The sequence below is a fragment of the Triturus cristatus genome, chromosome 5_2, assembly GCF_964204655.1.
Source record: "Triturus cristatus chromosome 5_2, aTriCri1.1, whole genome shotgun sequence".
In the NCBI taxonomy this organism is placed as follows: Eukaryota; Metazoa; Chordata; class Amphibia; order Caudata; family Salamandridae; genus Triturus; species Triturus cristatus.
Window position 1 is genome coordinate 1,006,206,972 of NC_140588.1, and position 21,848 is coordinate 1,006,228,819.

General features: G+C 43.7%; 1 protein-coding gene across 1 annotated transcript in view; it reads left to right on the forward strand.

The window, feature by feature from the left end:
* The window catches only part of C5_2H8orf48 (chromosome 5_2 C8orf48 homolog), a 285,118-nt gene that overhangs the window by 26,823 nt on the left and 236,447 nt on the right, over positions 1–21,848 (forward strand). Inside the window, exon 2 of the mRNA XM_085608284.1 lies at positions 9,827–10,056. Coding sequence (XP_085464410.1) covers positions 9,831–10,056 — 226 coding nt within the window. The 5' untranslated portion in view covers positions 9,827–9,830. The remainder of the gene's footprint in view (positions 1–9,826; positions 10,057–21,848) is intronic.

Here is a 21,848-nt window from a genome sequence, read left to right on the forward strand (position 1 = left end):
TTTGCTGAAGGCACAAACCACTACTAGAACATACTTCAGATTGTTACAGCGCTCAAGCTGAATGTAATCCATCTGTAAAACCTCAAAGGGCGCAGTAGGTGTTGCAAATCCTCCTGCTGGAGTTCGTGTACCCTTTCCTGGGTTATACCTCAGGCAAATCATGCAAGTCTGCACTACCCTCTTTGCCGTACTAGCGATCTCCGGATGCTCCCAAACTCGTGTGAGTAGTTTAACAATTGCGGAAGCTCCGACATTCGCTAGTCCATGTGCCATCTGAACCATAGGTTGTACGAAGGCTGTGGGTAACTTCCATTTATCCATCTGCCTATTTCTCCAACATCCTTCGTCATCTAATTCTCCATCATTGGACCATTGCTCCCGTTCCTTATCGGAAGCGGTCCTCTGTATTTCCAGCACCTCTCTCCTAGCATCGTGCCATCTTTCTGCCTGTGACTTCACAACATACATTGCAGTAGCACCAGGCTGCATCGCAGTCTCTCGTGCCACCCGGTCTGCCAAAGCATTCCCTTCTCCAATTTTATCAACCACTTTCTTATGGGCACTACATTTAATTATAGCAATCTTCTTTGGATATGTTAATGCAGTCAAGAGGTTGTGGACTAACTCCCCGTACATTATCTGTGCTCCATGTGACGTTAGAAACCCTCTCTCCTTCCAGAGCAGGCCGAAATCGTGCGCTACTCCGAAGGCATAGCGGCTATCTGTATAAACATTCTCACACAATCCTGCACTGAGCTCACATGCTCGTGTTAATGCTATCAGTTCCGCTGCTTGAGCTGATTTCTGTGGTATGCGTGCTGTCTCCACTATTGTTTGCAGTGTAGTGATTGCATACGCTGCTGAAGTCGTACCATCTGGTAGCTTCAGGCATGATCCGTCCACCCACAGTTCTCCATCTACATCTGTAAAGGGCGTATCCTGGAGATCAATACGACCCTTTGTCTGTTCCTCAGTCACAAGAATACAGTCGTGTGCCTTCCGTGCTTCAGACTGAGTTTCCGGGAACGGCAACAATGTGGCCGGGTTTAACGTTACACACCTCTTTAACGTAATATGAGGAGCCAAAAGCGTCAACTCATATCCCGTTAAACGGGCACTGGTCAAATGCTGCGTCTTTGTCTGATTAAGCAGGGCATCAACAGCATGGGGGACTAATACCAACAGTTTGTGAGATAACACAATTCCCTCACTTTGACGTATTGACACAGCTGTCGCCGCAACCGAGCGAAAACAACCAGGCAATGCTCGGGCAACAGGATCAAGTACGGCTGAAAAATATGCACAAGGGCGCTGCTTGTCGCCGTGCATCTGCACTAAAACTGATAATGCACATCCATCTTTCTCATGCACATACAGTGAAAAGAGCTTCGTATAGTCAGGGGTCCCTAACACTGGTGCTGAACAAAGGGCCTGTCGCAATTGCTGAAATGCAATTTCACACTCGTTCGACCAGGGAAGAGGAATTGGTGTGTCCTTTGTCAAAAGGGCTAACAATGGTTTAGCTATGTGTGAAAACCCCAATATCCATTGCCTACAAAAAGAAACAAGACCCAAAAATGCACGCACGTCCTTCTGTGTGGAAGGCACTGGCGTGTCCAAAATTGCTTGAATACGATCTGACGTAAGTGCACGCCCCTCCTTAGACAAAAGGTGACCCAAATAAGTCACCTTTGGTCTACAGAATTGCAATTTCTTCTTCGACACCTTGTGATTGTGAGATGCCAAAAAGTAAAGCAAGGATAACGTACTCTTCTCACGCAGCTCAGGAGTGTCAGCCGCCAACAAGATGTCATCGACATATTGTATAAGGGCGACACCCTCGGGCAGAACAAAGGAATCCAATTGCCTTTTCAATGCTTGACTGTAAATACTAGGGCTTTCTGTATAGCCCTGAGGGACTCTACAAAATCTATAAGACCTATTATTCAGAGTAAAACCGAAAAGGTATCGGCTATCAGGGTGAATAGGGATCGAAAAGAAGGCATTTTTCAAATCCATAACTGAAAACGTGGTCGCCGTTGGCGGGACCAAAGTGAGTAACGTCGTGATGTCAGAAACCACTGGATACTGAGGTATCACAATCTTGTTCACTTCCCTTAAATCGATGATAAACCGATAAACCCTAGCATCCGTATCTTTCTTCAAAATGGGTAAGATAGGACTGTTGCAAACATTATAGGGAACTTCTTCCACTACCCCCACCTTAATCAAATCCTGCACAATCTGTATGAGTGCCTCCTCCCCCTCCTGGGAAATACGATACTGAGGGAGGCGTGGTAGCACCGCACCCTCCTGGACACTAATGTGGACAGGCGGAATCACCATCTGTCCCACATCAGTATCTGAAGTGGCCCACAAAGAACGAGGGAGGGAAGCTAATGCAGTCTCCTCCGCAACCACACACATCCGGTCTGTCATCGGGTGATTATCGTTTAATATCACACGTACTCCGGCGGGGGAGCAGCGGATCGTAGCTCTGAAGTGCTTGAGCATATCAAGACCCATAATGTTATCAGGCGTGTTCGGGGCAAGCAGGAACGGACAGGGTGCAGAAAAGGGATCAACATGGAATGCAAGGGGTCGAGAAAGAGGGCTTCGAGAGAGTGTACCATCAAACCCTACCGATGTAACCATTAAGCCAGATGGGGGAGCCCTCGGAACCAATTGTTTGGATAGCGCACTGCGGGTCGCCCCTGTATCAACTAGGAACCGATCAGTAGAACCCAAAACCTTCGCTGAAACATAAGGGCCCTTCTGATCAGCCGGCACTTCAACTGATTCCAACCCCCATCCAACGCATTCCTATGCATGCCGCGAATCATGGTACCCAGAGCTGTCAATCCCTGACATTTGGTACTGGTGCTGTCGATCAAATACATTGGGTCTATCTCGCTGCTGCGCGTTAGGTTCAAAGCGAGCACGATCATTAGAGTTCCCTCTATAATTCGAAAAATCCCCTCTTCCTCTCGGCGGTCCCTGACCACGTCCCGGACGAGATGCATACAACACCGGACAATCTCTGGCCCAATGACCCGACTGTTTACAATACGCACATTGATTTCTATTTACATCTGACCGACCCGAAGGGGGACCATAGAATCCTCCCCTACCTCTATCGACACCCCGACGAGGCGGACCATACACTTGCGCTAACATCACCTTTGTTTTCAAATCTTTCGATTTCTTCTCCTCCTGCCCCTTCGCTTCTTGTTCCTGACGCTCATAATACTGAGCCATAGTCAGGAGGGATGCCTGAGACGAAGTGGACCAGGAACTTTCACTCGCTTTTAAACGAGCTGCTATTCCCGGTAATAAATTCGCCACATATTTATCCACAAAAAGATGTCTACCCATATCATCCGTAAGTGACTGACCACTAAAATCGTGAAATGTCTCCTCAAAACGCGTAAAGAAATCTGAGACTGATTCATCAACCTTCTGTTTACACGATGCTAACATATTCCAGTCAATCTTTTTAGGGGGAATAATCGTTTTCAACTTAGTCAAGATAGCAACGGTAAGATCTAAAATAATCTGCCGTGGTTTTTGCGCGGGTTTTCTTTCCCTATCCTCATCCTCAATTTCAGACCACTTAGCCTTAAAAGCGGGAACATCATCCACCTTCCGCACAGATCTCCACATATCCGGTGGTAATATGAGCCCAAAGAACAAATCTATATCTGCTAAAGTCATAGTACAAGAATTCAAGGCCCCTTCGACCTCTTCATAAAAGGCCGCTGGGTTTTTGCGGGGGTCAGGTAAAGCATTCTTCAATGCCATAACATCAGCCCTATGCCAGGGAGTATAGACCCAATTATACACAAAATATCCCTTAGCATCAGCGGAAGTAATATCCGAACTAGTTCCCGCTCCTTTAGGAGGAACATACAAAGGTGCTGCCTCTCGCATCGGTTTAGCATGCACTAGTTCGCTCTTATCTGAGTGGGAGGTAGATGACTGGTCGTCGCCGACACGTGGATTCGACTGCTCCTGTTCCCCTGCCTTTTGGCGCGCTCTCTCCTTAAGGTCACTCGCCGCGTCCCGTAATGAAAACAGCCGTCGAACCGCCTCAGGTGCCTTAAAGGGAGAAAAAACACCGTTACGCAATGCTTTAGCATCCAATACCACATCCTCAGGCTCAAAAACTTCTGAATATTTCCGAAAGGCAGAAATCACTTCATCAGAAAAGTGTCCCAAAAAATACAACTTCTCTCTATCCTGCCACTTTTCCCAAGAGTCCAACAATTCAGTGAGGGATAACTTGCCCTTAAGTGCACGGAGAGAAATTTTCCGAAGCTCACTCATACGCTCGACTGACAACATAGACCGCGTGTCTACCTTATCCGAAACCAATCCAGACTCCTGCAATCTCGGGGCGGACGCGCCAACATAAGGGGGCGGAGAACGATCTAATAAAGAAAAATCATCTTCAAGATTAGTAAGGACAGGATAAAGTGGCTGGCGGACGGCATATTGACCCAAAACTTGCAACCTACGCTCTTTCTCTTGCCTCTCCGCCAGTTATCTTTCCTCCCGACGCTTCGCTTCCTGTGCTCGCACATGATCATTCTTCCGTTGCTCTTTATCAAACAGCGCTTTCTCACGTTTCTCTCGCTCACGCACTTCCTTCACCCATAACCGTACACATTCAAACATGTCTTGCCGAGCACGCCGTTTACACATACTGTTCCACATACTCAATCTTACGCATATCAAACGATCCATACAAAGGCCAGCGCAACTCAGGATCCTTTTTGGTGTATTTCCTCCATACTGTGCTGTACATTATAGAAGAAAGACCATGCTTCACATACATATCCCTATTAGGAGTCCCCTCTGGGGGGGCTGGAGCAGATTCCTCGAGGTTTAACCGGTTTCCAAAACAGCAGCACCACTTACGGAGTGCGCTAAAAGCAGGCATGCTCAAAAATAATGCAAAATATGCAGTATTATCAAAAAATGGCACTTAAACGTTGCGCCGTTCAAATTTACACAGCTCCGGAGAAATATCTCCACATTTCCTGCCTATATGTGTTGCAACGCATATATTCTTACAGTAATCAATACAAAGCATGACCGGTCATCACAAAACCAAACTCAAATAGCCAACCCAGGCTTCAAAACTCGGAGCAAGTACCGTACAACGGTTCTTACCAATCAAGAGTATCCAGATTCCAACTGCCAAGCTCCAAAATTCGCCCAAACGGCTGTCACGGCAAAACCGACAGAAGAGGTCTCAGTCGAGGACCGGCGCCACCCAGAAGGTCAGTTCGGAAGGGGAGGAAGAAAACCTCGGGATGCCGGGGCTAAAAGACGCCACTGGCAGTGATCACATCCCCGGCCAAATTCCTCCCCTTCGTCACGACCAGTCCTTCGAGCATCCGAGTCGCCGATGAGCCCCACGTGACGGGCGCCAATTGATGAATACAGGCCCCAGCTAGGCCAGCAGAGTACAAGGGTTCGCTCTCCTGTAACAAAAACTGGAAGGAAGTTGGCACGGAAACTGCAAAGTACAAAGACAGAGTTTATTAACCCTTAAGGGTGGTCCTACAACCCATACAACACTCTTCAGTATTGCATAGGGTAGCACATAGAACTTGCGTACATGGTCCCCTTTTATACACAAAAGAGGGGCTCATAAGTGGGTGGATACAACATGAAGCGAAATTCATTACCTTTTATGAGCATTTTCGATACAGAATCAATATGTGGGCGGAGTAACTAATTTCCTGAGCCCGCGAAAACATGTTCAAGCAAGGACTAACTGATAACAGATGTGGTCAAGTCTGGGCATGCGCCAGACGGACAAAGGAGCTATTTATAGACTTTTACTAGGCAGATTACAAGAACAACTAGCAAAGAGGTAGGACTCTTCTCGTGCTGAGCACGTGGAGACGCGACAATACAAAATGGAGTCCGGACATTAGTCAACATAGGACAAGAAACATGTTTCAACTAGAGAGAATTCATGTCTTTAGTGAATGCTTAATCATATCGCTGTTTTAGTTTTCAACAGAACTGCTAGAGGATTATTTCTGCCCCGTCATAGAACTGCTAGAGGATTATTCAGTTTAGTCAAACCTGGGTTAAAGAAGCTCTGTATCCTCAACTATGGTCTTAATGGTAAAGTACAATGCCAGAATTGATTATACATAAAGGCCAACCTCTTTATTCTAGCAATTCCAGCTTTTCAACCTACAGTCGCGTATGTGTGCTGTAGAAATCTGCTATTGAAATTGGGTTGTCCGAAAATGTTTTCGACAGTAGTTGTGCAAAAGTAAGTAGCTTGATCTCAGCCTGTGTGATCATGTCATATGTTAAACTGAAATGCTATTGATAAGTTTACATAAGTCTCACTTTTTATGATGGGTGACTTTTATTTGATGTAAAATATAATGTCTAAATTGCTTGTCTGAAGCCCTAGTAATTGGTACTGTAGCTCACATTTTATTATGTGATTCTATCCACACCTATATTTTCAAAGATCTGCAAAACTATTTTTATGTTACTCAAATAATAATATTTTTTTCTTGAATTATATACTGGTGCATGACCACATCTTCCTTGTTATGTAGCCCAAATTACTTCTGTAAAGCGTTGAACTGCAGAGGTCTGAAGGAAGCATACACAAGAGATGTGGCGTACATAATTCTTGACTAAAAGTTCATACTTGGTGCTCAATGCATATTAACATGTCATGTGTTGTATACATATATTGTGTCCCTCTGTGTCCTCATCTACCATTCTTTAACCTCCCGCTCTCACTTGCAGTAGGTCTTTAAATCATTTAATAGGCTTTGTGACCTCTATTGTTCTAATGCAAGTAATTGCATAATACTTCGTCTGACTGTTGTACCTGTTCTTTCTTAAACTCAAAGTGCTCAAAGCCACGCATTTTGGTGCTCTTGATAACGCTATTGTTTAGGTCGAGCCTAGACAGCGCTTGCGCTGTCTGCAAGACATGTTGTATTGTATTCTATGTGTATCAAAAAATTGACTGCTGTCTATTGGCTGTTGGCTGCGCCATTCAAAAATGTAGCCTTTGTATTGGTGTTGGGTTGTAAAAGTCCCTCTCTTCTCTCCTGGCGATTTTCACTTAGTGAGTATTTAGTTTAGCAATCACACTGTGAAGCGTGTGATGGCCCCTGTTTACAGATACGTGCATCTATTAGCTATTATCCGTTAACCGCAGTCTGACTTCCATTCTGACATAAAGAAGTTCTGTGGCTTTGTTTCTGTTTCAGCGTTTATCCTTATCTTAACTGCAGTGTCACTTCAATTCTGACCTAAAGAAGCCCTCTGCCTTTGTTTACGTTTTACCATGCATCTGTTATGAATTATCCTGATGGTAACTGCAGTATGACTTTTATTTCAACAGTCAAAGTTAAAAATGATATTAAATAAACCACAGAGCATTTTATTTTACTAATATGTAACATTGCGTGTTATTAATTAAATAATACGGTACAGCGTTTTTAGTTTCCTTTTCTGTTGAAGTTGTTGGGGTTTGTTTTCCGTTTTCCCAGCGGACGTGGGCAGAGATGCTGGAGTCATGTTAGGTGTGGCTGGAAGTAAATCGCAGTGCATATGGACTTGTTTCGGCACCAGCTTTTTAAGAGCTAACGATGGTGAGCACCGGCAGGACCCGGGCCAATTAAAGCAGGTGTTATTAAAAAATACGGTAGAACATTTTTAGTTTCCTTTTCTGTTGACATTGTCGGGGTTTGTTTTCCGTTTTGCCAACGGACATGGGCAGAGATGCTGGAGTCATGTAAGGTGTAGCTGGAAGTAAATCGCAGTGCATATGCACTTGTTTCGGCACCAGCTTTTTAGAGCGAACAATGGTGAGCACTGGCAGGACCCTGGCCAATTAAAGCGGGTTCTCTTGGGCTCATTAATACAACTATATCAAATAGTCAAACTTAAAAATGATATTAAAAAAACCACTGAGCATTTTATTTTAGTAATATTAAGCTTTGCGTGCTATTAAAAAATACTGTAGATTATTTTTTTTCCTTTTCTGTTCACGTTGCCGGGGTTTGTTTTCCATTTTGCCAGCGGACATGGGCAGAGATGCCAGAGTCATGTAATATGTGGCTGGAAGTAAATCGCAGTGCATATGCATATGCAGTTGTTTCGGCACCAGCTTTTTAGAGCTAACAATGGTGAGCACCAGCAGGACCCGGCCCAATTAAAGCTGTGTCTGTTGGTGTGATTAATACAACTATACCAAACAGTCAAACTTAAAAATAATATTAAAAAAACACAGAGCATTTTATTTTACTAATATTAAGCATTGCGTGTTATTAAAAAATACGGTAGATCATTTATTTTCTTTCTTTTTTGTTGACGTTGTCTGGGTTTGTTTTCTGTTTTGCTACCACTGCTCTGTAATACTTTTTATATACTAAACTCCAATATACGGCGAGACCTATTGGCACTACCAATACTTGTTTAATGTAATGCTTTACACAAATGAGAACACAAACTTTGGCTAATATAGAGCTTTTAGCCCTCAGACTCCATCTTGTTGTGACGTTCATTGCACCACGTGGATACATTTGTATTTTATATCTGGAGATTATAGTTAAAACATGCTTTATGTGCAAACAGTGAGCTTTATACGCTGTTCTGAATAACGTTTGTCCTCTTCACGTTTGCAGCTAGCTGTCTTAGCGGAATCTCACATGATGTAGCAATATTTCCACCAGAACAGGTGGTGTCTGTGAGAAGTTTCATGTTGTAGAATTTTGAGAAACTTTCCAAATGTCTTCATCTGCAATTGTTTCTCTTTGCTTAATTCTGATTGGGTTTAAACTAGGAGAGCCATGCGCAAGTGTAGTACATGTATGAAATCCTTTGTCTATAACCCTATAAAAGTGTTCTCTTTTGCAAGTGTAGGGAGACTCCCTCTCATTGTCCCGAGGCGGTGAATCCACGCCGGATCGATCTCCCAAATTGTGCTCTTTATTTTGCTGACCTGAACGCTACTAAGCTCTTTGACAAATTTCTTTACTCTAACTGAGCTCTTCACTCTCATTTATTTGATTAACTGATTTTGCCTATTTTGACTAACACTTCCCTGTCTGTCATTTTTGTATGACAAAATAGGTTCTACGTGCTGATTTGAAATGGTCAGTCAGATGCTCCAAATAGAGACCTAGGTTCAGCGGGGAGACGCAAAATTCGTATAAGGTTTATACTGCTCCCAGTCAATCAATCATGCAAAGATTAAGACCTGTAGAGCGCAACGTCACTCTCACCTCTGTTGATAAAGAAAACTTGACTTCAGCTTCGCCAAGATGGCATTGTAGGTAGGGAGGTAAATAAGTGCCCAAGGGGTCTGACTTTCGCTCTCTATTTCAATAGTAGAGGTACTGAGGATAACCGGGTTCAGCTGCTCTGGGGAGCATTTGCTTCTAGTACTTTGAGACCATCATCATTCGCCAGCTCAGTATTCACAAGAGTATAAATGCTACTGTGTCAGGAGGACATACCCTCACCTATCATGACTTTTTCAGTATGGTTAGAAGACCTACATTAAACCATTCTTTTCAAATTAGGGTATTAGAAAAGACCCGTTTCCCTGAAAAGGTATGTAGACATCAGTGCACCACAGAGAGGTTGTTTGAAATAATCTTTTTTTATCATCTCAAGAGAAAGAAACTGCACCTATGATGGTGCTTATTCTTCCAGCAATAGAACGCGTAAAGGGCTAATATTTGAGGACGAGAAATGAGGCATGTCTATTTGTATTTACTCAGTAAAGAAAGCTGAATAGTTATATCTTTTTCACTTCTTGCAGTGTCATGGCTGATCAGGAAAGTCTCTTTGAGGATTCCGATTTAGAGTCGATAAAGACGGACCCAAATTCCAGGAGCTCCGAGTCAAATTATTCAGATGATACATTTGATTCCATCACCAATGAAAGTGACGCTAGTCATTCATACAAGAGTGACTCCTTTGAATCATACACTAATGCAGAAGAAACAGATTCACGATCTTCCAGCATCCCTCAAGTACACCTCACCAAAGGTATGATACTTTTTGTATATTTTACTACTTTTGTTATTGTGTTCATTTTTAATATTCTAATTCTTCTATGTTTACAACCCAAAACAGTTAGTAGTGTTCAGAACAGTAAAGTGTAGAAGGCTTTTCTTGAAGGTACATGGTTTTGGTCTTTGGTTCTTCAGTCGAGGATGCTACAGATATTCTGTAGAGTTTCTGTGAGGCTTGGAAAAGAGAAGGTTGGGTTTGCGGCAGCCTGCTGTACATTGGGGATCGTGCATATGGGAAGTTGCTCTTGGGATTTTCCTTTGGGCATGCATATCCATACTTCCCCTGTGAGGCGAAGAGCTATGTGAAATGAAAAGGCGATCTCTAGAATATCCTTGCTGGTTTAAAGTGATGGTTACTTTTCCCTACTAGACAAGGTGGGCTATTCATGCTTGGGACCACTAATCAAATTTTGGCGCTCCAGGGAAGGGAAATACATCAATGGCCTAGACACATTGGGATTAATCTCAAACAAAACAATCTCCCATTTTGGAAGCTTGTTTGTGTAAAATTCAGAAATTACAAGCAGGGCAAAAACAAAATGGCATCCCCATTGCATTTCACTAAGTCTGCAGTGGAGCCACTGTTTCAGCTTCTCTAATGCAGGCTTAGAACCCTCTGTCAGAGAGGCTGGGATCTCTAAATTTGATGGGCTGTCTTGCGTCAGGGGAACAGGGGCCATCACCTGTGCTGCCATGGTGGGCTGGCAGGCTGGTAGGACATTGACCCTGATCTAATTATCTCTTTAATTCTTCTTTTTCAATGCTATGATAGAGATGGTATGGTAATAAAGTTTTACAGGAGAATTACTGCTGTGTTCTAATCACCACAGGGAAGAATATTCTCTTTCTTCTTAGTCACTACAATCAAGAACTCGGAGGCAGTTGTTGTGTTGACTTGTGCATTTATTCATAGGCTCGTTATTGTTCATTTAGTGATCCTGCCATTCACTAGCATCCCCACCAAGATTTAGTGCCTGATCATTCTATTGCTCAAATACTCTTGTGATCATACTATTTAATGTTTAGTTGCCTATGTCTGTGACATCATGGAAAGGGGCTTCATGTTCTACCTCTGTCTGGCAGTAAAGTGAGCTCTAGAAGGGGAGAATAAGGCCCTAAGTCCACCAGCCTGTGCAGCAATCGGATTTATTTTCACTTTGTACGTTTGCTTCTGACCTATAGCGGGTGCTTTTCTCCACATTTGGAGTTGCGTGTATTCTCGTCTTTGTTTAACGTTACTTCCCTTGTGGAGAAAAAGGAGGGCACTGGCATGCTAGCTAATGTGGTTGCAGCCACTGTCTAAAAATATTGTTATCAATGTTTTCATCAGTCTGTTCTTGCTAAAGTTACCTTCTTTCTCTTTAGGGCTCATGACTTTGTTGTGCTGTATGGCTTTCAAATGGACCAGTTATCACTTCCCACTTCTCCATAATATTTTAGTTCTGGGACGGCTACCTCAAACCTGCTTTTAGTATTCTTAGAAGACTTCAATCATCTTTTGCATATGTGCTCTGCAGGAAAGATCATAATTTTCTCTTGACCTGCTTAATAGGGAACATTCAGCAGTGCCTTGAGAATGAAGAAGCTGTGTACCCCCTTGCCAGCCGTGGTGTACTAGAAATGTGGGGATGTTGTGAAAGCAGACGACCCAATTAGGGTGTAGCCAATAACTAATAGCTGTTTTTGTTTTGTCCGATTTATAGATCACTTAATAAGTGCTTTCTGCCAAGTTCAACAGGATACATGCGCTTTTTCAATTGGTCATTAGAGGAGTCATTTTGAAAATCAGAATAGCCAACCATACCAATTCCAAGTTTTCCGGTCCTTCAGATAACTGAATATCCACCACTGTGAATAGAAATTCTGGTTTTGGTTCATTTTACAATATATAAACTGTGACAAATATCCTTTGGTAGTTCTGCTAATTTTCTTGGTCTTTTTCCACTGGCCAGTTGATTTACTGGACTCCGTATACTAATGTACCAATTAACCACATGTTATCTGTTGATCTTTCTTGCCTAAACCCACAAAGTAAACAGTCTAAAGTTCTAGGCAATGTATAGGGAAAGACTTTGGGGTGGGAGACCAGTTTTTAATTAAAATAATTCCTGGCTACATCCTCTACCCGAGTTGCATCTTTTGCTATGACATATTCTGATTTAAATACAAAAATGGTCCTACCATCTATATGCTAGCAAGCTTTTTCAACATGGCGGACTGTAAACCTTGGAAGAGTCAAGTCAAATAGTTTATTGTATATGATTACTTAAAATCGTTACAATTTACACTTTATAAATATATTAAACTTCATCTTCCATTGAATACTACTTTTCAAGTGACGCGATTGCCAACATTTAAAAATCTGAATAACATTATAATGCACATAAAATGTTATCTAACAATTTAAACAATCTGTGCGAGTTTTATTAAAAGCTTTCAGAAGGGCTCAAGTGTCTGAAAATGTCCAGGATTAATTTGGCTAGATCCTGTTTGAGATAAAATGTCCATGTTAAATTCCAAACTTAACCATTTTTCTATGTATTATCACAAGTTTGAGATAATCAAGTGGATACAGACTGACAGCAGACCTACTGCTCTAATCTGTCAAGGGGAAAATCACTTTATTTTCTAGTTACTATCTCTTATCTTTTCCTCTGGCAGTTGGAATACTAAAGTTTTTGAGTCCATCACAAATCTTAAACATTCTATGTTTTGTTCTGAAGTTCTTGCAGATAAACCTGGCTGTATAGTGACAAATTGACAATACAACTGCACTGCCAGAACCAGCTGTAAATTGAATTTGAGATGATCCTGAAACATAGTTCAGCTAAAGTATCTGATTTATTACATCATTTCCGGGCAAAGAACCAAATCAACGAGACTAAATAACTTTGTATAGCACCTTGGAGTAGATTGCAAACCAAATGGAGACAATTCCCTCTGTCATAGGTGCCCTGCAAGGGCAGCCGATGCTGATGTCTTATGCAGATAAAGAAATCTGCATTCTTTAGATCTGACCTTGTTATTCAGTCCTGTAGATGTGCATATTGCATATCCTTCTCTGTGTCCTCAAATCACCCAGGTATTTTATTGTCTCATTTTGACTGTTTTTGGCTTTTTTAGGTCCCACCTAGGCAGCACATGTGCGGTCTCTTTGAGACATGCTGTATTCACTCTCTGGACTTTCAGCCCACCCATCGCTGTTGATTTGTTAATGAGAGCATAGCTTGTAAAAGTTTGCTTCCATGTGGTTTATTTTTGGTATATGTCCCTCCTTCTCTTCTCTTACTCCCTCCCCAGAGTATCATCCTAGTACTTCATCCTGGCTTTTTTCTGTATTTGTGGAGGCGCACTTCTTATTTCATTGCTTCCAGCCTGAGCCCGAATCCAGCGCATGATTTTGGAAGGTTTCCATTTGTAATTTTTTCCATACTAAAGCGGCCCTTCATCCCCCAGAAAGGCTTTCCTGTTCATGTTTGTAATTGATGTGCTTCTTTAGCACGCAACCACGGCCGCTCCCCACTACACCCCCATCAAGGCTTTCCTGTATTAATGTATTTGTAAATTCTGTGCTTTAAAGAAATTTTTCTTTTCTTTCACATAGTGCGAACCCAAGGTAACGGTATCAGACGTTCCATTACTCATAGGGACACAAGCATGAAGAATTAACGGAGAGATTTAGTGATTTACCCAGAAACCGAGGATGTTTAGCCTCCCGCTGATACTCCAACCACCCTAGCTAGCCCTTACGCCATATACTCCCCCCTCTTGATCAGCATTTTAGATGGTTGGCAGTACTTTGGAATGCACGATTATTATGCGATCCAAAGCAGTGCCGCCTATCTTGTCTCCTAATGCTGCAGCCGAGTTCATTTTAATTGCTGCTTCATAATGAAGTGAATTATTTTGCTCTGTTACCATTTTACAAAACAAAAGGAAACCCGCACGATGCCCATGTGGAAATTCCAGTTCAGTAGTTTTACATATGTTTCTGCTGTACCTGGATGTGGTGCCATATTTTTGATTCCGCCGTCTCTATTCCCGGCAGAAAAAAAGAAGGATTTGTACTGGTTAAATGCACAGGTCAGCTCACACCAAATCTACACCATGAGATAGAAATGGATGTAACTTGCGCCTACTAACATTTTGCCTATAACAATTTATTATTGTTGAAAACCCATACACTGCTATAGGATTCAGGGGAAACTAGTGCTGATTGGTCAAAAATAATTCATTCTAGTATAGGCAGTGCGTGACGCGTATTTTAAATGGCAATGCGTTTGCGTAATGAATATCGATCGTGCTACAAGACTTTTACCATTTTAACACTATTTAATAACCATTTTGCAGTACTCTGTACTACAAATAGAATGTCCTTCCAAAAGGCTTGCTCACTAGCATGGTGCTATCACGTGGTCACTCACTTGTATTGCAGATTACAGAAACCGATTTTGTTAACAAGAAGGCAAACACGGAACGGAATTAACGAACGGACGCACTTCGTTCTTGTCTCGTATCCAAGTGACTCCAACCGTGTTCCAATTGTTTACCCCCCTCAAGCTCACTAGTTCTTCCCTAACCCTCTCGACTGATGTCAAGATTTTAGTTTAGCACAGTGCCGAAAGCCTACGGGAGAGGCCATTCAATCACAGCCCTGTCCATGTTGCTGGTTATGGAGGAGGTGTCTTAACCCGTGCAGCCTCCCTTTTTTCTGTATTCTCTTCAGACCACATATGTCCTTGTTTGTCTTTATTCTGCTGTTATTCAGAACAATTCATCCATGTGCTTTGTCCAGTGAAATGTCCGATGAAATGTCACTTGGAATTCCCTGCCACGCAGAACCGGCTTCCTCCCTTATGATGCTATATTCTTAGAATTTTGTCCGATTTGTGCTGAGACAAACGCTGTGTAATATAAATTTGACATATTTGGAAAGGCCCAAACACATTCACAAAGACAATGCCAATAGCTCTCGGGTTGCCAAAACCTAGTGGCTTTCCACCCACGATAATGTGCTGCATGGCTAAATACTTCTATAGTCCAAAAGGTGAGACCTATTTGAGATGCCAGTGCTTGTTGGTTCTGGTGTTGACCAACACATTTCGATTGTATTAATATTATATGTGTAATATATTTACATAAATAGGCTCTTAGCCAGCCTTCTAGCCTGTTGGCTAATTTTACTGCATGTTGACAAGGAGCACATCTGCACAGAAAGTAGTTTTCTTCAGTGCCACTACTATGACGAGGATTGTTTTTTTGCCACCAAAACAGCTTGCTTTTTAGACAATTATTTTCATATATTTATGTTGGCAGGAGCCCTGCAGATCTCCAACAAAGTTTTGCAAAAACCACGAAAAAATAAAATCAGCATTGGCAAAGTCTAAAGACTGACAGCCAACACCAGACCTACTGGTTTTGCCAATGCTTGTTTCTCATTTTCTATTGGAAGTATATTGCTCACCAAATTTTGCTGTGTCATATAGGCGTGTTTAAGTTTGCTGTTTACAAAAACCACTTTGGTTTCACAGTGAGTAAATTATTCTTCGGATTGAGAACTTTGTATGTCGCACTGGCGTTGAATAAAATTCTGGAAGGTGCCACAAAATGTTCATGCTGGTTAGAGAGAAGAGTTCAAAGTTACATGACGCATGCTTGTATTAAAGAACATAACGTCACGTTGTCACTATGCACATATAACCTGGGAACGTATAACTAAAATGTAGTCACAACCACTGCTTCTAGCAAGATGCTCTTTTTATTCCAAAGATCATGTCTTGACATGCCATAAAGAAGGAGCCTGCTTCATTTTCAGCAGTTGCCCACAAATTGAATTAGTGAAGTTGTTGATGGTATTTGCCTGTTAGCTTAATTTTCTTGCAGCTTTTCCTAGATCAGACACTTGCACATGATGCCCGCACCAACAGACACGGAGGTGGTATCACCATTATACACAAGGAACCAATCCTCTGCACCACCACTGAAGACAAACCCATGCCAATCATGGAACACCTCAACATCCAACACCACACTGACGACAATACTACCACCAAAGGCACCCTCGCATACAGACCCCCAGGACCTCAAACCAGCCTCAGTGACACCATCACAGAATTAATCACATCACTACTTCTTCCTGGGAGACCTCAATTTCCACCTGGATGACCCCACAGATACCAACTCCACTGACTTGGAACAAATGGACAACATTGGCCTCACGCAGCTGGTCTCAGACCTCGCATACAGAACATGATACATCCTAGGCCACTATCGCTGAACCACCCCGCAGCAACCCCAACCACCACAGCGCCCCTAACCACCACAGCGCCCCTTCCGCAACTGAGAACAGTCACTCAGCACCAATGGGCGACGCCCTCCGCATCACCCAGCCTGACGACTCTACCAACCTGAATCGAGTAGTAGAGAACTTCAACGACTGGATCACCTTCACCGCCGACCGAGTTGCCCACACCAAACCAGCCAAAATGCACAGACCCACCAAACAAGGCTGCTAGTACACCCCAGAAATCGGCGCGTTGAAATGCAGATGCAAACACCTAGAAAGAAGATGGCGTACCAGCAGAAGCGACACCGCGATCGAGCCACCTTCAAGTCGGCCCGCAACACCTACCACCATCAACTCAGAGACACGAAAAGGGAGGCCCTGGCAAACCTCATCAAGGCCAGCGCCAACCAGACCAAGAACCTTTTCACCTTCCTCATCTGCCCATCAGCCACTGAGAACTTGATCACCACCTCACAGGAACTCTGCGACTCTGTAGCAGATCACTTTCACAACACCGAACACTACTGCACTAATGAACTCCATCCGTTCGGGAGCACCCTCTGACCCATGTCCCCACCGGCTCTTCAACCTTGGAAGGGACGAGATCAGCCACCAGCTCACCACTATCCTCAATACCTCCTTCACCACAGCCACCTTTGCCAAAACCTGGAAACACTCGGAGGTCAGAACCCCTCCTCAGGAAACCCCCCGCAGACCACAGTGATCTCCAAAACTACTGCCCCGTCTTGCTCCTCCGATTTCCTTCCAAAGTTCTGGAGAAAGCCATCAACCTCCAACTCACTGAACAGCTGGAGAGAAACAACCTGGTAAACCCCTCCCAATCAGGATTCAGAGCCTGATCGCCGTGATAGACGACATCCGCACCCTACCTGGCAGAGGAGAATCTGCCATCCTGATCCTTAACTTTTCTGCAGCCTTTGACACTGTCTCCCACCTCACACTCATCAAACGACTACACCAGAATGGAATCGAAAAAGACACCCTTAGGTGGATGGCATCTTTCCTCAGGGGGCGCACCCAGAAGATCCTTCTTCCCACTCCCCCCTCCACCCCACCTTCACCTCACAACCCAAACGCTCAATGAGCGGTGTCCCTCAAGGTTCATCCCTCATTCCTACCCTATTCAACATCTACATGACCTTGCTAGCAGACATCGCCAGAGCGCACGATATCAATAAAATTTCCTACGTCGACAACACCCACCTCATCCTTTTGCTCTCAGCGGACCAAACCATTACGAAGTCCAACTTCCACAACTGCAAAAAAATGTCTCCGCCTGGATGAAGGGCAACTGCCTGAAACTTAACACAGACAAAACCAAAGTGCTGATTTTGAGGTAGCCACACCTCCCCTGGATCGACACCTGGTGGCCATCGGAACTCTGACCCACCCCCATACCGAAAGAACACTCTCGGAGCCTCATCATCATCCTGTACAGCGAACTCTCCATGAAACGACCGGTCAACGCCATCTCCCCAGCCTGCTTCCACACTCTCAGGCATGCTCTGCTGAATCTTCAAATGGCTCATCATCAGCACCAGAAAAACAGTGACGCAGGCCCTCATCACCAGCCGTTTTGACTACGACGATGTACTGTATACAGGCACCACCAGCAAACTCATGAGAAGACTCCAGATGATACAGAACGCAGCAGCCAGACTGATCCTCAACCTGCCCTAAAGGACCCACATTACCCAGCACCTGAGAGACCTCTAATGGCTCACCATCCAGAAGAGTTAACAGTTCAAGCTAGACTCCCGCCTACAAAGCCCTCCATGACCAGGGACCTGCATACATGAACCACCACCTGAGCTTCCGCCAACCATCCAGAAATCTCTGCTCTGCCCACCTTGCTCTCGCACAGACTCCGCACATCCGCCGTTCCGGAGGACGCTCCTTCTCCCACCTCGCCTCCAAGCTCTGGAACGTCCTCTACCTCCGAATATCGCTCTCACTGACAGACTTCTGGAAGAAACTAGAGTCCTGGTTTTTCCACTGAATCCCGCAGCCCAGTGCCTGGATACCCTCACGGGTGATAATCCATGCTATACAAGTACCATTCGATTCGATGAACATATAAACATTAAAGAATTAGTTATGTGCTTAGCTAGTACCTGCATTTTCGACCTTAAATATTATTTATATAGAAACCCACTTTTTACTTGTGTAAAAATGAAATATCCCTGTGGAAATCTGAAACTGTGGAAATAATATCTCCAGTAATGTAATATATGCGAGCCTCTTAATTTATAATTCTGAAATGAAGTCAAGGAGTCCAGCGGTTTTATGGCACGGTGTCCAGAGTCATCACTAATGGTTATTCTGGTCATAGCCTTGTGATTGAGCTGACCGCTCATAAAGAGCTCCAAGGGAGTGCAACTGATTTAGGGTTGATCTGGCATAATGGTTAAACTATTGCATGGAAATTGCCTATGTGCTGCTATGGATCCACTAATGTGTCCCAGTGCAAAAAATGTCATGTTGTGCTGCATTACTAGCAACAATTACTAGTAATGTGGCAGGATTCCATTTGAAAATGTTGTGACTGTCTGGAAAAGCAGGGATTGAGGCCTGCAAGAGATATCAGGCTTTTATTCTTGCATTCACATTTGCTAAAATGCCAATATTGCAGCCTCTGTCCCACAGTGGGATGGGCGCTGCAATGAAAAAACAACAAGCATTGGCAAAGCCAATCGGTCTCACTTATCTTAACATGTAAGTGTGACCGATTGGCATGGTCCTTGCTTGTTTAAAGTAGTCTTCAATGTCTTAAGCTCAATATCAATTTGTATCTATCACATTTCTGCTGCAGTTTTTCTAGTGACCACTAGGTGGCAATAAACTGCAACAAACTGGTGTTGTTTAAATGAGGAATTGTTTGAATGTTTAGTGTGGATCAGGACGAAAGAAGAATCTACAGACTGCAAAACCAAAAGGTCAAACTCAGAAAGGGTGGGAGGCATAAAATGAGCATGGCATCTGAGATTGACACAAAAGCCATCCAAAATGGACCAAGGATTGACTCTGTGGAGTATTGTATTCAGTGCTGGCTCTCGACAGATAGCCAGAGCTGTCAGTAGTGAGTTCACAGAAAATTAGTTAGCTGTCAGATGCTTCGATGCTGCCCTGGAGCCTTGGTTACGTTTGAACCCTGGTCCTCCCCTCTGAATGATCAGACTCCCTTAGCAAATTGTCTTCTAAGGTGCTTGACCCAACCCTTAATTGGAGCCATGGTGGCCCATTTTCTCATTTCCCAGCACAAAGTCTTCCTGCTGATGCTGGTGCGCTAAAAAAATCCCCCACCTTCATTCCTTGGTCCTGATGAAGACCCCGCCTCTAAGACATTCACTTTGTTGTTCCGAACAGGGGTCGAAACGTCGACTTTCTCTCTTTTCCTCTATCAACAAACCGGATTGACAGTGATTCTATAACTGCTTTCTCTGTTTATGTTGTTACATTTGTTGTTTATGCCACTAAACCGGCAGGATAGGTCCCTGAATGTATTGTGGATGTATCTATATGCACTACCTTCCCCTTGCACATCACTTGCACTGATCCCAACTCTTGCACTTGTCACCTTACCTGCACCTGTTTTAACTAAAATGATGATGTTGACATTTATTGTGTTCGTTGAACTGTTCATCTTTTGACCAAAACTTGTGTAACTTATTAAATCACAGTCATTCATCGTATCCTTTGGGTGTTGTCCTAAATTATATACATTGCTGACATATGTGTTCTCTTTCATTTTTGCAAATCAATTCCACTGTGACCTTTCATTGTGTACCACCACAGAAAATTATGGCATGATATAAAGGAATGCCACGGTCCATTTGACTGCCTGTCCACCAGCAGCTGCAGAGGAGCGTCGCCCCACTGCTCTGTGAGCAGTTGAAAAAAGAAAATGATAGTAAAGCATTGTTATTATCATTTTATTTTTCCTTTGTGGCTCAGCTGGTTTGGTGCGGTGCGGGGCTGGGCTGTCACAGGGGATGGGGGAGGAGTGGTGGGCACGCTCTTAAGTGCGCATGACAGTTTGGCTGGCCATCTTGGGCCGGCCAAACAGTCATTTGCACTTGGCATGTTCTCCACCAGGCTGTATTGCACCACCTGGGTGGAGAACATGCTCACACTCCCTGTCTGAGCGCCGAACCACGGCGCTCAGACCAATCACAATGCTGCGGTCATGCAGCGTTGTCATTGGCTAGGGAAATCTGGGAGCCTTTGTGTTTCCTGCACCGTGCTACTGGTGTCGACTGAAGAGCCAAAGAGGACCGAGAGGCCGCGGCTAGCCTGCAGGTAAGTGATGTTTAAAAAAAAAAAAAATGTTACCCCCACCAACACCCCTGTTAAGCAGCAGCCGCCACTGCTGTCCACCCCGATGCCCAAAACTGTCATTCTCAAAGCGAGATCTGTTTCTCATGGTCAGCTTCCACTTCGCAAGTGGCGACCACCCTTTGTAAGATTTTGGTATCTAAATTAACGGTTTGAGACTGTTTTAACTATTGCTTAGTAATACTGCATGTCATTATAAACGTCTAGGAAAGGGGTGTCCCTTTCACACACATCCTTTTTCTACCAGTTCTAAGGTCTCTCAGTAGTGGCATTATGAACAACAATTACTTTCGCAACTGTCCCTTTGGTACATTGCAATTCTGTTTTTGCACTATCAAAGCATACATTTTTTAACACCACTAGTTTTGCATGTGCAAAAAATTATTAGTACATCGGGCCTTGTTAAATGCTAGTAACTAAAAAAGATTTTGGAATGACCAGCCACAGCCTGACATGTACAGGCGTACCCCCAGAAGTGGAGGCAGCACCTACACTGCAGGTCTGCTGCTCTCTGTACAGCATATTCAAGCTCAGACTCAATGGAGGAAATATTGAACCTAAATACAGTTTACATCCTCAAAACCCTTTTAATTTCGAGTTAAGTAATAAATATTGCTCTGTGAGAGGCTGCTTCATATTGCGTTCTAGGTCCTCAGTAGCACTATGCACTCTTACGAATATCTGTAAGGCTCACAGTGATGTTTTCTGGTTATCATTGATCACACATACTGACCGTTCTACTCTTCTAAGGATTGATGCAGCACTCTTCAGCAGACCTCAGGGCCGGCTTTAACGCTGGTGGCGCCCTGTGCGACCGTGTTTGTGTGCACCCCCCAATGACCACTTCCCCTAAGGATTCCCTCACTGACACCCTTTAATAGGGCCCCTTAATTCTCCATAACCACTGTCTATCACATGTATTTCTTTTGTTTTATAGCGCCACTCATACCAGTGTAGGGTGTCTGAGCACTTTACATCACTCACAATCTACACCAGAGACAATGAATCATAAGTAGGTGTAAATCAGTTTGTAGGCAATGTTACTTTAGACAGAGGACTACAAGGTATAGGAGCCACAAGTCATCCATACTGGTAGATGGTATACATGAGGAGTATTGAGAAGC